The sequence below is a fragment of the Quercus robur genome, chromosome 12 (assembly GCF_932294415.1).
Source record: "Quercus robur chromosome 12, dhQueRobu3.1, whole genome shotgun sequence".
In the NCBI taxonomy this organism is placed as follows: Eukaryota; Viridiplantae; Streptophyta; class Magnoliopsida; order Fagales; family Fagaceae; genus Quercus; species Quercus robur.
In genome coordinates this window covers 16,482,755-16,500,739 of record NC_065545.1, presented here as the reverse complement: position 1 = coordinate 16,500,739, position 17,985 = coordinate 16,482,755, and the positions used below count along the sequence as shown (strand labels likewise).

At 39.2% G+C, this 17,985-nt stretch overlaps 1 protein-coding gene across 7 annotated transcripts; it reads right to left on the bottom strand.

Moving 5' to 3' along the window:
• Positions 1-251: 251 nt before the first annotated feature.
• Positions 252-17,765, bottom strand: LOC126708965 (leucine-rich repeat receptor protein kinase HPCA1-like). 7 transcript variants are annotated; one of them, XM_050409002.1, is made up of 21 exons: positions 17,405-17,765; positions 17,248-17,310; positions 16,861-17,048; positions 6,606-6,726; positions 6,438-6,509; positions 6,016-6,090; positions 5,856-5,927; positions 5,482-5,649; positions 5,303-5,377; positions 4,869-4,940; positions 4,701-4,769; positions 4,534-4,602; positions 4,239-4,313; positions 4,048-4,119; positions 3,737-3,871; positions 3,084-3,568; positions 2,820-2,960; positions 2,587-2,723; positions 2,149-2,368; positions 1,272-1,507; positions 252-884 (listed from the first exon to the last, which is right to left on the bottom strand). In XM_050409002.1, the coding sequence occupies exons 3-21, from the start codon at positions 16,943-16,945 to the stop codon at positions 411-413; spliced, it is 2,853 nt and encodes a 950-aa protein (XP_050264959.1). In that variant the 5' UTR covers positions 16,946-17,048; positions 17,248-17,310; positions 17,405-17,765; the 3' UTR covers positions 252-410. The 7 variants fall into 7 exon arrangements, with proteins under 7 accessions (XP_050264959.1, XP_050264958.1, XP_050264960.1 ...); XM_050409001.1 differs by lacking the exon at positions 17,248-17,310; XM_050409003.1 differs by lacking the exon at positions 17,248-17,310 and having other exon boundaries at positions 16,861-17,013.
• Between the last annotated feature and the right edge of the window lie 220 nt (positions 17,766-17,985).

The following is a 17,985-nucleotide window of genomic DNA, read 5'->3' as shown; positions in this document are numbered from 1 at the left end:
CATGATTTAGATTGAAATGGGCAAATAAGACACTTAAATTTGTTTGCAAAAGTACCGCAAGCAGATATACTTGGCGTACAATTTTGATAGATTATTATAGTAGGAGTATTGACCAGCTTGGTCTGGAATTTCTGAAACAGAATTTTCAATTTATAACTTTTCCATTATTGAGTTCTTTACTGTGTAACTAACTCAAGACACACTCCTTTGTCATGTATTCACAAGCTAAAGAATCAAAGATTGTAATCACAGACCAAAAAAGGGAATTCATTTCAAAAACTGTTCCAGCTCTTTGCCAGAGGATATAAGTATTAGAGGTTTCAAGACAAATTGCATGTTCTACCCAAAGTGTGGTACAGGGAAAAAACTTATTGATTCCAAGTTTAGCATTCTGAATTGTAAAATCATATTCACATAAGCTCTATTGAAGAAGAAGGGAAGGACCCACTATAACCAAATACATCATTGCTAGACGAGTGATGAGAACTGCTCCTACTGGCTTCATAATAATTTGCGGTAGTGGGTTCGGAATCAGCACTGGGGTTCATCCCAGAAAGCTTCATAATGTTCTCAATTTCTTTAACAACCTCATCCATTGTAGGCCTTCTGTCTCCTGAGTCTGCCACACACCTCATTGCTAAATCCACAAACTCTTCTAAGCCTTCAAGATTTTTTCCCAAACCAATGAATGGATCAAGAATTTCATGAAGATTGTATAAATCCTTTGACTTATTGATTGCATTCCTTACTTCTACCACAATATACTTCCCTCGCTGTATTGGCTTTCTTGCAGTTATTAGCTCCAACATGACCACTCCAAAGCTATAGACGTCACTCTTCTTAGTCAATTGTTGGGTCATGTAATATTCAGGATCCAAGTAGCCCTAAAAAAAACAACAAAAAACCCATCCTCCATGTTAAAATCTGATGCAATGTTTTGAAAATTTTCTACACAGATACTACGGATAAAATAATAATAAAAAAAAATTATATATATATATATATATAGATGGATAGATAGATAGATAGATAGATACCAGTCACCTTAAAAATGAAGCGAATTGGAAAATTTAAATGGGAGGAGGTCCTATCCCCTATTATGGGGACTTCAGATCATAAATTACACATCTCTTTCCCAACAATGACATGGTGGTTCTGGCAGTAAAAAGAGTGCGCGTGTGTGGGTGCATAAATGCTTGCATTTGCTAGCATGCATAGGGGCATTCCTAGAAGGCTAGCAGTCAGGATGCATGACAGGATTACATACTGACCAATGTTCCTTTAACTTGAGTGGTGACAGAATTCCTTTCACTATCAAACTCAGACTTGGAGAGACCAAAATCGGCAACTTTTGCATTAAAACTTTCATCCAGTAGGATGTTGTTTGATTTGATGTCCCTATGTATGATGGGAGGATTTGCATGTTCATGCAGATAGACCAAGCCCCTGGCCGCACCAAGGGTTACTTTAAGTCTTCCCATCCAATCCAACCTGATTCCTGACTTCCCTGTAAATACAATATGCATATTATCAAATAAAAGGCAAATGATTGTGTTCTTACTTGAAAGAAATTTCAAGGAAAGTTAACGGGGTAGATATGTCATGATTAACGAAGCTATCTCCAAGTTGGGTTGTTAAGGGAGTGGTGTACACTTCAAATTGAAACATGGGACTTCAAGGTAGACAAGACATGTCACAAAGGAGGTTTTGGAGACTGAACTCCCAAACTCAACTTGTTAAATCTTTCAGCTGAATTATATCAGGAGTCTTTACCAAGTTTATATTTTCTGGCCAATGATGTTAGGGTAATTTAAATAGCCACTTTCATTTTTTTCAAGAAGATGAGGCCAAAAAAGCATCGAATGATGTCAATATAGACACAGAATTCATCTCAAATGTCTCTGGTTGGAGGCACATTATTGAAACTATATAAAGATTATAAGTTCATATTCTAGTACAAAGTTCATCATTGATTTCATAGTTGAATACAAGTTATTATGTTGCCCAAATTAATTCCTCAATGGTTAAAAATATTAAAAATAAATAAACTAGAAATTTTCCATGTGGTTATTTACAAAGTATGCAATGATATTCAATTGTTGCCAGAATTTATATTGATTGGAGAATGTGAAGAATTGATAAAAGTACCTGAAACACTACCCATTAGAGTACCATTTGGAATATACTCATACACCAGCATTTGTTCACCTTGCTCAAAACAAAACCCCAGAAGGCTGACAAGATTCTTGTGATGGACCCGTGATAGAAGTTCAATTTCAGTTTTGAACTCAAGCCCACCTTGTGTAGAATCACTTTGAGCTCGTTTGATGGCAATCAGTTGCCCAGTGGGAAGAGTTCCTCGATAAACCTGTACAAATGTTCACAAATGGACATTTGGTTATCACTTGAAATAATCCATGAATATTCTGAGAAGTTAGCTTTAAGTAGAATTTTCTTTAAAGAATAAAAGTTCAAATTCATTTTGACTTTTGAGTAATCATTTTATTTCTAGCGATAAGTTACACATGCATCCAATGAGTCTTGCAAATTAATAAATAACAATGATAAAAGACTATCAAAATTAACCTTCCCATAACCCCCAGATCCAATACTATTTGCTTCTGAAAAATTGTTGGTGTATTCCTTAAGCTCTTCAAAAGAGAACCGCTTGGCTGCTTGTAACTGAGGAGCACTACCATTTCCCATATTTTGATCCCAATGTGCTGCATTTTCGTGACATGAACGCAATAGATAATAAGTCCCTATAAATTCCGTATGATTAACTAAAAAGTGCTAGGTCTACGTTATACCCATCTTACCAAAAGGATTGTTCTGTTCACTAGCTCTTTCTGCTATTTTCTTTTGGTGGAAAGCATAAACTACTGCAAGGACTACTAATAACAAAAGGACAGACCCACCAACTGCTACTCCAATTATAATGCCACTGCTTTTGTTCAATGCTATAGGTACCTCAATGATAAGAGAGAGAGTATGCATCATGATAAAATTGCAATAGCATCCAAATAACATAGAGAAAACATAATAACTATTACTTTCCAATTCAGCGTGAAATTCAGAGTTACCTGCTGCACAATTCACATACGTAAAGGCCATAAGATAGAAGGGTCCAAAACTTGGTGGAGGGTAGAAAGACAGATTGTTAAGTGCAAATCCAACCATTGTAATTGCTGTTTGATTGAAACATTTCTGACCAGATGGGAAAACTTCAAGACTCAGTTCAATGTTCCCATATGAATTCACAGTGGGATTACTTAGAGAAACTGACTCCACAGGAAGTGCAAAGGACTGAAGAGTTTCCATGAGAGACTTCTCAAGTTTTGCATAGTAAGTTGTGTTTTCCAAGTCAAAGGAAGCAAGACCTCTGAAGACTATTATGCCCTCGTATGGATACACACATTCACAGTTTGGGCTGGCAACCTGATTTGAATTGCAGGAAATTTGCATACAGTTATGTGGTGGTGGAAAATATGAGGAATTTGGTGTAGAAGCTGGGCAGTAACTCTTTGTCACTTGATCTGTTTTGTCACATACTGTGTTACCTTCAAGTCTGCAAAATGTTGTAGATAATTACAAGAAATAAAGATAATAGATAAGAAGTACATTGTTTGCCAAGTTAACTTCTAACAAGTAATCAAACAGCTTGCACTTCTTCAACATAGTTAAAAAAGAAGAAGAAGAAGAAGCAATGACCAGATAACTAAAGGTTACTACTTACAATATCGTAATGTTTCCTCCAGGAATTTGTGCAACATTACTTATGTAATTGTTCCGCAAATCAATAAGTTGCAATTGGTTGCTATTTGTGGTATTGATATCCAAGGTGCCATTGAAACGGTTGTTCCTTAGTACCCTGTTCACACATGCCAGAACATACACCTTTTAATCATCATTGTCATTCTATGAGGATAATGTGTAGGCTTTTTTGTTTTCAAATAGGTTACACATGTTTTTTCTGTTTGGATTTTCTTAACTCTCAATGACAATGACACTGAATGTGGCGCTACTTGAGATCAAGCTGATACTCACACTTTCTGTAAATCAGGAAGGCTGAATAGGTCAACTGGAACTTGTCCTTGAAGTTGTGTATTTTCCATCATTCTGCCATTCAAGATTAATATGTTTATTAATATTGAGTACTTCAACCTCCATGCAGGTTGACAAAATTTTATATTGGATTCACACGCACACACACAGAGAACTATGGAGGAGGATCATACAATGTTGTCAATATCGGTAAGGAAGCAATCCAAGGAGGAACATCAGAAACAGTGAAACTATTGTTGCTCATATCCCTAAAAAATACATTTCAGACAGAATGAGAATTGATCACAAACTATTAGATTTATCATAATAGATATGAGACCATGATTTATATCTGTTTTAAAGAAGAAAGAACATTTAACTGGATCTTTTATTAAAAGAATGTTTAACCGGTAATCTTTTATAATAGTCTAACCATGCCTACTTGCCACCACACCAGTGAATTCTGTCACTATAGTTATCACTACTTACAAATAGCTGAGGGAGTTCATGCCAGTAAGGTTGGCCATAGGGCCATTCAGGTTGTTGTTGGACAAGGACCTGGAAACAAATTACTGTAAGCCTCTCTTAGTTAAGTGAAAAACTTCTCAAAAACAAGTTAAAAAGCTTTGATCACGATATCTATCTTTTTTTCTTACAGCTCGATAACATTTGTAAGAATATTGAGATTTGAAGGTAGCCCATTTAATGCATTCCGATCAAAGCGTCTGTAGCCAAAACAATATATTCAGTACACAAAACTTGATAGAAGTTCACAGCTAGCATAATCTCAACCATGAATTCTATTAAATGACAGAGCTTCTTACACCATCTGCAAAGTCTGCACTAGTCCAAGTGTGGAAGGGATGCTACCAGTTAAATTATTGCTGTCAAAAAGCCTGCCCAAAAAAATCAGTAGCAGGTAGAAATTAATGTCTCAAGTGACAGTGCTCATATAATTATTGGGAATTTGGGATATCCAAATTGAGAAGTTGTATTCCTTAATTTCCATGGCAAAGACATTTATTCTGGTATTCTACATTAGAGCAAAATATACTGCAGGGGCGATACCCATGAGAAAAAGGGCATTAAGAAGAGACTATATTAGTTACATACATTTCCCATATGTGATTATTTCAAAAGCTAGCCACCCATTTTCTCCACTAGTCAGACCATATGTAGACAAACAATGGATGGATCTTTTTCAGCCACAAAAGATATAATCACAAATTCATGACAGCAGACAGTTCTCAAAACTTACACATGTATGAGAGTCATATTTGGGTTGAAAAGTTTAGGTGGAATTGTGCCCGACAGCTTATTGTTTCCAAGATGACTGTAGATAATGAAAGAATCTTACATGGATATTAATTGGAAAAAACAAAGCAATAGTGCAAAGAGGATTTAATCAGCTCAAAATCACAATGAGCCTTAACATACAAGTGCCTCGTGTGAAGTAACATATCAAGACCAGATTTAGTCCCATTCCCATCAGAGACTGGGATGGATCCTTCAAGCTGGTTGCCAGTAAGGTCCAAATAATAAAGGTTGGATAGAGTGCCAATGGAATTTGGAATTTGTCCAGTGAATTTATTAGAATTCAAAGATCTACAACAAAGAGAGCCAGAAATCAGTGTCTATCAGAACAGACATAAATCTGCCCTTAAATTATTAGAAAGTAAGAATGTAAAAGAAAGGATACTAAATCAAATATTGAATAGCCTCATCCAAAACACAAGCATCCATAAGGAATTTCACGTGTATTGGCCATTACAGCAAAACAATGAAAGAATTGCAAACTCAGAAAGCCTTACAAAGAGATTAGCTGCTGTAAAGAACCTATTGTGCTTGGAATAGGGCCAGTGAAACTGCAACCCATCAGGCTTCTGGTGTGCATATAAAAAGACCAAATGTTAATTCCAAGAATTCTAACTACACTATCAGATTCTCTGAAACCAATCAGTATTTCCTTACAAGGTTTGTAGCTTCTTCAAATTCCCAATTTCTTGTGGAAGTGTTCCTGTTAGGTTCGTGTTGAAAGACAGATCCCTATATGAAGATGCTGGTAATTAGGATTGAATTACAATAGACTAATTGAACAGCTACTACCAAATACAACATATAATGCCGGTGCTCTTGAATTTGATTCACTTGAACATGCAAATGAAATACATATTCTTATTCACTATTTTTATGATAGTAACCCCAAAATGATTAGTTGCTAAGACTGAAGTCTTAAAGATAAAAGAACACGCCTTGGAATTGGAAGCATGCATTGAGCATATTGAACACTGCTTAAGATATATGAGCGGTGTAGACTAAAAGTAAAATTAGCTCTAAATGGGTTCCCATTACAATAGAAGAGGCTAAGTGCAATTAGAACTTAGAACACCTACAAAGTCTGTAACTCAGAAAATGACCCGATATCTCCTGATAGCTGACCCGTCACATTAATGTTTGATAACATTCTGAAATTGAAAGCAGTCAGCTTAATATCAGTTTGAAAGAATGAGCAACCTTCCTTCCAAAAACATTAATTGGTGAAAACAAGCCAAAGAACATACATGGCAGTCACACGTGAATTGTTGCACTCAATTCCTACCCAAAGGCCACCACAGGGATCAGAACCCACCCAATTGGAGGGAGTGTTCATCCAGTTAGCTGTGAGAGACTGTAAAGCAGTAGCTGCATCAGAAAAGAAATGAAAATCTAATCATTCAGTCACCAAAATTGAGTACAAAAAAATAATAGGATCCCAATAATAATAGAAAGCACCTTACAAAAACTTACCCTATTGTCATTGTGGAAACGTATGTGTGGCATGTATTCCTATTTGTTTTGTGTTTTGGAAAGCTCAAAAAATACTAATACGTTTTTCTATTTTTAGCTGTGAAAGCTTAGTCACCCTTAAATATAAATGTTCTTCTTATGGATATTCATATCTATGCAGGGGCAGAGCCATGCTGAAGGGTGCCCAAAATTTTGAAAAAATATATATATATATATATATATATAATTATTTTAATGTTTTCAAAATTTAGTCTACAAAAATAAGAGTTGGTCCCCCAATTATTTGAATTAGCCCAATGATGCTCTTAAAAAAAATAATTGGTCTAATATTTATAGAGACATAACTTTATTTTTCGCAATTCTATTTTTTATTGTAAAATGTGCTTTTATATCTGTTAAATATTTGAAAAAGTTTAGCACCAAATATATTTGAATTTATTTTTTTCAACCTGTTATGTGGCGATTCATAAGTCATTGACTCATTAAAAAATTCTTGTCACTTAAACTACATATGAAATATCTCTTTAGTTGCCACATAATGGGTCAAAGTAAGATAGTTTTAAATATGTTTAGAACCTAATTTGTTCCTCCAAGTTTTGGATCGTTCATGTTTTTGAATATTTTATTAGTTTAATTGAATATTTTTACTTATATTAGTATAAAATTTGATAATTTTTATAGAAAATGAAACTTTTTAAGAATTTCACTATGAAAATTGAAAAAATGAATTTTATTAATTTTATGAAAGATAGCCATCAAACATAATTTTGATTGAAAATATTAAGCTTTTTTTTCTTTTTTTGTTGGGTGTGTGTATATATATAACTTATCAAATAAAAAAGTGTGTGTATATAATAAAAAAAGCATGTGTATTTATGTGTGTGTGTATGGGAGTTGTCTTGATAAATATATTAGTGTTGCAACTTGGCCCTCTCAAATAAAAATTCCTGGTTCCGCCCCTGTATCAATGAGGTGAGAGACTGGACAAAAGAGAGAACAAAATCATTTAGCTTTGGATTTTCAGCTCTGTATTGCTAACGATTCATTGCCAAGCCACTTAATTTGTATGTCTTTGTTTTATTGCTTTATTTCCATTTTGTATTTGTGTGTTCTTGTAGATGATTCTGTTATGATAAATTTAATGGTTAATACCATTTGTCAGGACCTGAGTAAATGGAAACACTAGTCATGTCTTTTCTATATTTCAAACGAACTAGTTGAGTTACAATTAGACTCCTTATAATCACTTAAATAACCTAATTCGACCTCGTAAACAGCCAATTTGGGAGTCACCGTACACCTCACATGATACAATTTTTCAATCCAATTCACATAGTCCAGCTTATCACAACTCTAGTTAGTAAATTCACAACAATTGGAATCAAGATGGGTGAGAAAAATAAAATCACAATTTTGCTATGTTCTTTGCTAGATTCGTGGAATAGTTGAAAGAGGTTTTGGTGGGAGTTAGAGAAATCATTAAATTAAAGATGGACATTTATGAAATATAAAAAAGTTGTGTGTTGGAACTTGGAATTGACTGTGGTAGAAAGGAACACTCACGTAAATGTAGGTTTTCATTGTGTGGGAAACCTGGCAATTCATTTGAATTGAATGAGATTTCTTAGGAGGAGGAGAGATAGACACCATTGGGGTTTGGGGTTTAGACTTTGCCACTTCTTTTTACATGACAATATGTTGAAAACATTTTATACACTTCCAATCATCTGTTGGTGCCTTTTATAATGGTATAAAACTATAAATGGGTAATGGGGAAAATCTTATTTTCAAAACACAAGAGACTTTACAGCTATCTGGAACCCACTTATTACTCATGTTAGTACTTTGACATTGTTGTAGGAAATAACATGGACTTTTAAAAGTTTTTTTTTTTTTTTCAATATTAGAATAATATTTTATTATTATGATTTTTTATTTTTTTTGGGAAACTCCAAACTTCAACTTTAACCTTAAAATTGTTTTAAACTTTAAGGACCCTTTAAAGCTCTTTAGTAAAATCACCAAACATTTAACACTTTCATTTAAAAGAGCTTTAATCCCTTAAAAACACTTATGAATTTCAATCCCTCTAAAAAGAAAATTCATATAGACTCTAGAGTGTGTCTTCGTATTATCAAAAAAGTACTTTAATTAAAAAAAAAAATTGTATGTGATTAATTAAAAAATATTTTTGTTCTTAGTAGAAATTGATAAACATTTGATGATTTTACTAAAGAGTATAAGGGCCCTTAAAGCTGTAAACAACTTTAAAGCTGAGTGTTTGTTTAGCATTATTGTAAGAAGTAGAGCTTTAGTGTTTTGAGTCTTGACAAATAACAATAAATAGTGTGGGGTCCAATAATTTATGGGTCCGGCCCACACGCTTATGGGAAGCCCACCGGTCTTAAGCTGAAGGAGGCCAGGGCCCAAGCTCGAAACTAGGAAACATAAAAATAACCCGAAGACATAGCCGAGGACGGTTTCGTCCTCGGCAGGCCCAAAACCTCAGGGATAGTAATGGAACACGAGTAAGCTAGAAAGATCAGAAAATATCCTGAGGAAGTTGTCTTTAATGCCCTTCCCTGACATGACACTGCCCCTAACAGAGCCGGGATCTTAGGCTTTATGGATCATCTACAGTAATTTTGGGATTAGACTGATGGGACGGATATCTGTCCTGGAAAGATCGACCCTACACGTGGACGAAGGACAACGAACGTAGACTAGTATAAAAGAGAAGGTTATGTGACCAAAAGGGAGGCTCTCCCATCTAGCTTATGGAAAAAGACTTGATGAAAGAGAATGCCTGGAGAATATACGCCGGACACCACCTAAAAACCCGCCGACGGGTAACCGGGGACAACACCATCGCTCCTCGGACATGATCCGAGGAGCCAAATCCTCCTAGATACAAGATTGAAGGGCCCGAATATCCTGCCCAAAGCTTTATCTCATATTGGTTCACCTAAAGTCCGGCCCGAAATGTCCCCCTGTGATCCAACGCTGGCCTTTTAATCCCACTCTCTACAAATATTATTGTGAGGGACTTTCCGTGTGCGAGCCCAACATCGTTGTTGGGCTGTTAAAGATTTTGTGTCCTTACAATTGGCGCCGTCTGTGGGAAGGCTTGCGCGTTGGCGTAGGAGGTGTTTGAGTCAACTCTCTAGCCAGCTGAGGTTTGTGGGATTCCCTCCATCTCCGGCGACATGCCGTCGTTGCTCCGACCCGAGCGTTGGCGTAGGAGGTGTTTGAGTCAACTCTCTAGCCAGCTGAGGTTTGTGGGATTCCCTCCATCTCCGGCGACATGCCGTCGTTGCTCCGACCCGAGCGTTGGCGTAGGAGGTGTTTGAGTCAACTCTCTAGCCAGCTGAGGTTTGTGGGATTCCCTCCATCTCCGGCGACATGCCGTCGTTGCTCCGACCCGAATTTTTGCTAGGGGCTACGCCCTGCAGTGTCAACAGCGCGGACAGCTCTAGGGGCTTCCGGCTTCAGGCCAAATCCCCCCCGCCATGGTCTAGGGGCTGATCTCCAACAAGTAATGGACAGAACCAAGGCCTTGCATGGTCCTCGGACCCAAGCCTATGGGGAAACCAAGTACAAAAAAGAGATCTTACAAGTAATGGACAGAACCAAGGCCTTGCATGGTCCTCGGACCCAAGCCTGTGGGGAAACCAAGTACAAAAAAGAGATCTTACAAGTAATGGACAGAACCAAGGCCTTGCACAGTCCTCGGACCCAAGCCTGTGGGGAAACCAAGTACAAAAAAGAAATCTTACAAGTAATGGACAGAACCAAGGCCTTGCATGGTCCTCGGACCCAAGCCTATGGGGAAACCAAGTACAAAAAAGAGATCTTACAAGTAATGGACAGAACCAAGGCCTTGCATGGTCCTCGGACCCAAGCCTATAGGGAAACCAAGTACAAAAAAGAGATCTTACAAGTAATGGACAGAACCAAGGCCTTGCATGGTCCTCGGACCCAAGCCTGTGGGGAAACCAAGTACAAAAAAGAAATCTTACAAGTAATGGACAGAACCAAGGCCTTGCACAGTCCTCGGACCCAAGCCTGTGGGGAAACCAAGTACAAAAAAGAGATCTTACAAGTAATGGACAGAACCAAGGCCTTGCATGGTCCTCGGACCCAAGCCTATGGGGAAACCAAGTACAAAAAAGAGATCTTACAAGTAATGGACAGAACCAAGGCCTTGCATGGTCCTCGGACCCAAGCCTATGGGGAAACCAAGTACAAAAAAGAGATCTTACAAGTAATGGACAGAACCAAGGCCTTGCATGGTCCTCGGACCCAAGCTTGTGGGGAAACCAAGTACAAAAAAAGAGATCTTACAAGTAATGGACAGAACCAAGGCCTTGCATGGTCCTCGGACCCAAGCCTGTGGGGAAACCAAGTACAAAAAAGAAATCTTACAAGTAATGGACAGAACCAAGGCCTTGCACAGTCCTCGGACCCAAGCCTGTGGGGAAACCAAGTACAAAAAAGAAATCTTACAAGTAATGGACAGAACCAAGGCCTTGCATGGTCCTCGGACCCAAGCCTATGGGGAAACCAAGTACAAAAAAGAGATCTTACAAGTAATGGACAGAACCAAGGCCTTGCATGGTCCTCGGACCCAAGCCTATGGGGAAACCAAGTACAAAAAAGAGATCTTACAAGTAATGGACAGAACCAAGGCCTTGCATGGTCCTCGGACCCAAGGCTATGGGGAAACCAAGTACAAAAAAGAGATCTTACAAGTAATGGACAGAACCAAGGCCTTGCATGGTCCTCGGACCCAAGCCTATGGGGAAACCAAGTACAAAAAAGAGATCTTACAAGTAATGGACAGAACCAAGGCCTTGCATGGTCCTCGGACCCAAGCCTGTGGGGAAACCAAGTACAAAAAAGAAATCTTACAAGTAATGGACAGAACCAAGGCCTTGCATGGTCCTCGGATCCAAGCCTGTGGGGAAACCAAGTACAAAAAAGAGATCTTACAAGTAATGGACAGAACCAAGGCCTTGCATGGTCCTCGGACCCAAGCCTATGGGGAAACCAAGTACAAAAAAGAGATCTTACAAGTAATGGACAGAACCAAGGCCTTGCATGGTCCTTGGACCCAAGCCTATGGGGAAACCAAGTACAAAAAAGAGATCTTACAAGTAATGGACAGAACCAAGGTCTTGCATGGTCCTCGGACCCAAGCCTGTGGGGAAACCAAGTACAAAAAAGAAATCTTACAAGTAATGGACAGAACCAAGGCCTTGCATGGTCCTCGGACCCAAGCCTGTGGGGAAACCAAGTACAAAAAAGAGATCTTACAAGTAATGGACAGAACCAAGGCCTTGCATGGTCCTCGGACCCAAGCCTATGGGGAAACCAAGTACGAAAAAGAAATCTTACAAGTAATGGACAGAACCAAGGCATTGCATGGTCCTGGGACTCAAGCCTATGGGGAAACCAAGTACGCAAAAGCGCCATCGGAGTTCCCTAACTCCCAGTCGATTGCTCGGATGGAATATTTATAAATCATCAGCCTTGGACGATATTCACGCGCTTATCACAGAATACCCAACTGATATCCCGATTAGTTTCTTAAGTATGATTTATTACAAGTTATCGATATAATGCCTGATAGTGCTGACAGCTGAGAGTTGATTAGATTATGCTTCAAAGTAGCTTTATCACAAATATTTTCAAAGCAACACATACATAGAGCACATTCGTTCACAAAGTTGTGTTGCCCATTATATCAACGCTTAAAACATGTAAATCAATTTCCATTTTTATTACGATGAAGAAATAGTACAGTGTACAAACGAAAAGCTGGAATCAGCCTACATCAAAGCTTACTACATAAGCAAGAAAAAGAAAAATACAAGAAAGCTGGAGAAAGTCGAGGAGGTATGTCGGAGGAAAGGTTGGCTACAGCTCCGAGACCTTATTCTTCCCCCGCACCCTTACTTGCCCATAACTCAGGCAGCTCAAGAGACCCAACTTGAACCTGACACCGTTGAAGAAAAGGTGCAGGGAGTTGGAGGTGGTGGGGCTTTCTCTAAATATACGCCTGCCGCAAAGTAGAGGCGCTGATGGAGGAAAATCTTTCTTCTGCCACACCAAAACTCTGACATGGACAGAACCTGCTTCGGATTTTGACTAAAAGAGGGGAAGATTCCTTTCCCCCTCGGTGGAGATGGAGTACTCTCCTGAACTTGTGCTTCCTGTGCCCATACCTTACTGTTATAAGCCTCATGAAGACACGGCGCTTCTGCGGCGGAGGAAGTTCTTTCTTCCCAGCCCTCGCTTTCAACATGTTATGCCAAGAAAGAAGAACTCCGGGTATGGGAAGCGTGATGTGGGAGAAAACTAAAAGGATGGGTGTATATATAAAGCAACCCTCTCTCCCTCCTATTTATTTGAAAAGACAAGATAGTGACAGTCAACTCACGCGGCGTCCCAAGGAGCACTACAGACAAAGTGGTCTTGGCTCAACTTCCAACGTCAACTGCAGCCAAGAGACTGAAGGAGCCTCGTAAAGGCGCGCCTCGATCTTTGGGGCGTCAGAGAAGTACTGCATGGCCAGGGGTTGCAGAAATATCTCTTAATCCGCGGATTCATTTAAATTCGCGGCCCAGGCCCGCTTTGCGTGAAGGCCCAGGGACACCCTGATTGGCACCTCGGGAAATGCTCAATGAAAGGGAAAATCTGAACTCAAAGTCTTGGACAGAACCTAAGGCTAGCATGATCCTCGGACTCAAGCTAAAAGGGAAAACCAAGTACTGATGCAGACATTGGTCTTGGACAGAACCTAAGGCTTGCATGGTCCTCGGACTCAAGCTAAAAGGGAAAACCAAGTACTGATTCAGACATTGGTCTTGGACAGAACCTAAGGCTTCCATGGTCCTCGGACTCAAGCTAAAAGGGAAAACCAAGTACTGATGCAGACATTGGTCTTGGACAGAACCTAAGACTTGCATGGTCCTCGGACTCAAGCTAAAAGGGAAAACCAAGTACTGATTCAGACATTGGTCTTGGACAGAACCTAAGGCTTGCATGGTCCTCGGACTCAAGCTAAAAGGGAAAACCAAGTACCGATAAAGACACAATTCTCGGACTCAAGCCTAAGGGAAAAATCAAGTACATAAGGTAAAACGCGTAAGTCCTGAACAAAATCCAGGTTTTGCAAAGTCCTCGGACTCAGGCTTCTTGGGAAATCAACTGCCCGAATGAAGAAATTTCTCGGCTTAAATGCTGAAAAGGGCTAAGTCTCGCGTATCATGGAAATGGCAGAACAACCTAATGATCGTCAACCTAAAGAGGCCATTCATCCGGTGGGTAACACGTCCTCGGATAGCTACTTCTTACATCTTATTGAAGCATTTAATACCCATCACGGCTAATTTTAAGATAAGTCTCATTCCTCACTGGTCGGATTGCTATGTTGAATAATAATTTTGTTAAAGTCATCGTGGCATCTTTTTATCAACGATTACTTTGGCCTTATTTATTATCGATTGAAATGCTATACTATTATGCCGAGCAGTGCTTTCACATTTGTTAAAATATATAAACAAGACATACGAAATAGACTAACAACAACTTTTATTAATATGAAAAATTGTTACAACGTACAAGGAAGGGCTTAAACGAGCCTATACAAAAAATGAACTGCTAAAACAGTAACAACATCTGTAACACAAGTAAGTAAACCATCAGGTGTCTTCTGAATTCGCCTTCAAAGTCTTTCTGAAATCTACGCCTCAGTACTGCTCATATCAGGAGAAGATCCTTATACAAAAATAATGAAGGAGAAGGAAGAAGAATTAGAAGACATGGAAGCACTTCAGCAAGCTCTTGTCACTGAAGAATGCAAGGGAAAAAGAAGATGGAGGACATGAGCGGGAAGGAGGAGAAGAAGAGGGAAGCAATGAAAAGAAAGTAAAAGGAGCAAAAGAGGGAGAAGGGGAGCCATATTAGGTATGCTCATGAGAGAGCGGATGGAGATGACAAGGGAGGTTTTCGACTCAGTCACACCAGAAATGGGGTGTGACGAGTCCCTGCTTCGGATTTTGGCTAAAAGAATGGGGAGGCAAATCTTAAGCCTCCGCCATCCTTGCCCTAACCGAGCCATCTCAAGTTTTGTCAGGACATGGCATTTCTGGGAAAGGAAGGATTTGTTCATGGTGGATTACTATGAGATAAGTATTATTGAGTAGGGAGGAACCGAATGAAGGAAGTGGATTCTGAGAAGAACGTGAGGGATTCAGATATGAGGGAGTCACCCTCTGCCTTCTCTCTTTATATAGGGAGCGAAGAAGAGGGTATGTGACACATTCAGATCCCCAGGGAAAGTCAGAGTATAACGCGCCGTTTCGTTCTCCCACACCATCAGTAACCGTTGCATCTGGGAGGCCTCGTAAATGGGAAGACATTAAAGACACGCTGCAGATAACCACGCAGCATAACGGCAACGTGCGCAAATCCAGGAAAAACGGCTCGTAGACCAGTGCGTTCCTTGTGGAGGGGAAGAGTCGCCAGAGTTGATCAAGATCCGAAGAAAGTGAACGGCAATAAGGGCTTGACATTATCAAAATCCACCTGTCCTACCATGATGTTGGACAGCAGGATTTTGAGGGGCTAATGTGGGGTCCAATAATTTATGGGTCCGGCCCACACGCTTATGGGAAGCCCACCGGTCTTAAGCTGAAGGAGGCCAGGGCCCAAGCTCGAAACTAGGAAACATAAAAATAACCCGAAGACATAGCCGAGGACGGTTTCGTCTTCGGCAGGCCCAAAACCTCAGGGATAGTAATGGAACACGAGTAAGCTAGAAAGATCAGAAAATATCCTGGGGAAGTTGTCTTTAATGCCCTTCCCTGACATGACACTGCCCCTAACAGAGCCGGGATCTTAGGCTTTATGGATCATCTACAGTAATTTTGGGATTAGACTGATGGGACGGATATCTGTCCTGGAAAGATCGACCCTACACGTGGACGAAGGACAACGAACGTAGGCTAGTATAAAAGAGAAGGTTATGTGACCAAAAGGGAGGCTCTCCCATCTAGCTTATGGAAAAAGACTTGATGAAAGAGAATGCCTGGAGAATATACGCCGGACACCACCTAAAAACCCGCCGACGGGTAACCGGGGACAACACCATCGCTCCTCGGACATGATCCGAGGAGCCAAATCCTCCTAGATACAAGATTGAAGGGCCCGAATATCCTGCCCAAAGCTTTATCTCATATTGGTTCACCTAAAGTCCGGCCCGAAATGTCCCCCTGTGATCCAACGCTGGCCTTTTAATCCCACTCTCTACAAATATTATTGTGAGGGACTTTCCGTGTGCGAGCCCAACATCGTTGTTGGGCCGTTAAAGATTTTGTGTCCTTACAAATAGTATTTTTAATTTCTTGATTATAAAACATGAATAATGAATTGTAGAGCTTTAAAGCTTTGAAAGTTAGCTTTAACCTTAAAAAGCTAAAAACAACTTTAGGGCCCCTTCAAATGCTTCTCAAGTAGTTTAGCACCTGCTTAGCTAAACTAAAATAAAAAATAAAAAATTGAAGATCCTATGTTTTATGTCTAATGATGTTATAATCCTGAGATTTAACACACAAAAAATTAGAAATGGAAAATTCGTCTCCAATTGGTCAAATTGTTGTCAATGGTCAAGTGGATAAGTGGTTTTGTTCTCCTAAACATTATAAATGCAACTCAAAAGAATTTATTCTTGTCATTTCCATGTTTTTTTCTGCAATCATATAAAGGGTTTGATTCCCCAAAAAAAATGAGAAGATAAAAGTGTTTGATTAAGAAGGAAAGTAATTAGAATAAGAAACCCAACACAGATATTGGCCTATAATCTTTGAGGTCTGAAGAATTAAGTACCTAACCATGGATGCCAACTATATATTAACAACTAGTACAGAAAGAAATCTAAAGAACACACTGTAGTCTACCAACATATCAACAGAAACATGAATAATTGAACTACAAAAAAGACAGATCAAATTGAACCAAACTTACAGTCTAAACCGTTTGTAACCGCTGCTATAACCGAGAATTGAATGAATAGAAGCAACACTAACACCTTACTCCATTGACCCATCATCAAGAACAATAAGCTTCAAACCCCACAATTCTAAAGTTGGTAAGAAAATCCTTAGAAGTTTCAGGATGCTGCACCCATATAATATAATCCCAGTAATCAACTCCTGCAACAATTTTTTTCTACAAAATTCAATCGTTCGAAAACTCTTGTTCATACTGTAACCGTGTATATATGATGAACTTATTTGAATGGATCATATTTGTTCACATAAATTAAAATACAATCACTATCAACATGATATATATAATATATATTTCTATTTTCAAAAGAGATAAAAGAAACGACCCGGCCAGAGTGTTTACTCGATACGGCCAAGTCAATGGTGGGAGTTTCAAGAATTCACAATTAAAATCAAAACACAGCACCTGAACAAAAACATTGAAATACAAACACTCAAATTTAGAGAAATACAAAACAGAGCACGCTGGGTTTACAGAGGGAGAGAGAAAACGTGGTCACCTAGGCAGAGTTCGGAGCTGATGAACTGACCGATTTCAGCGCTGGTGAGAGAGGGCCTTGTCAGTGGTGCTGGGTCTTCGCTGGGATGGGTTCTTCTCTCAAAAGATTTTTTCACGCGTGAGATTAAGATGAACTGAACCACTGGTGTTTGATATAAAGGCTGGGAAAAGAAAAATTAAAGGAAGTGAATGTTGGTTCAGAGAGGTGGGTGAGATGAGTGAATGGGGAAGTTGGATTTGGAGTAATGGCATCTGAAGGAAGAGAGCAAAAACTGAGGAAAAAGGTAGTGTAAAACTCGTTACTAAGCCAAGATTAGCCAAAGGAAGAGAGAGTTCCAACGGTCTGAAGGTGACGTGACTACTCTTTGTCATCCATAATTTCTTAGATTTTACATGATTCATAAGGTTTTGGATTAAGTTTCCTAGTCAATACCTTAAGGTCAGCTATAGAGATTTCTTCCGGTAGTTACCTGGTGCATGGGAAATAAGAGATCTGCAAGCTTTTTGATAGTGATATTTTAGCCATGCTTGTGTGGGTTGCACGTGCTGCTGCCCCCTTTAGTGAGGGAATTAATATATTTT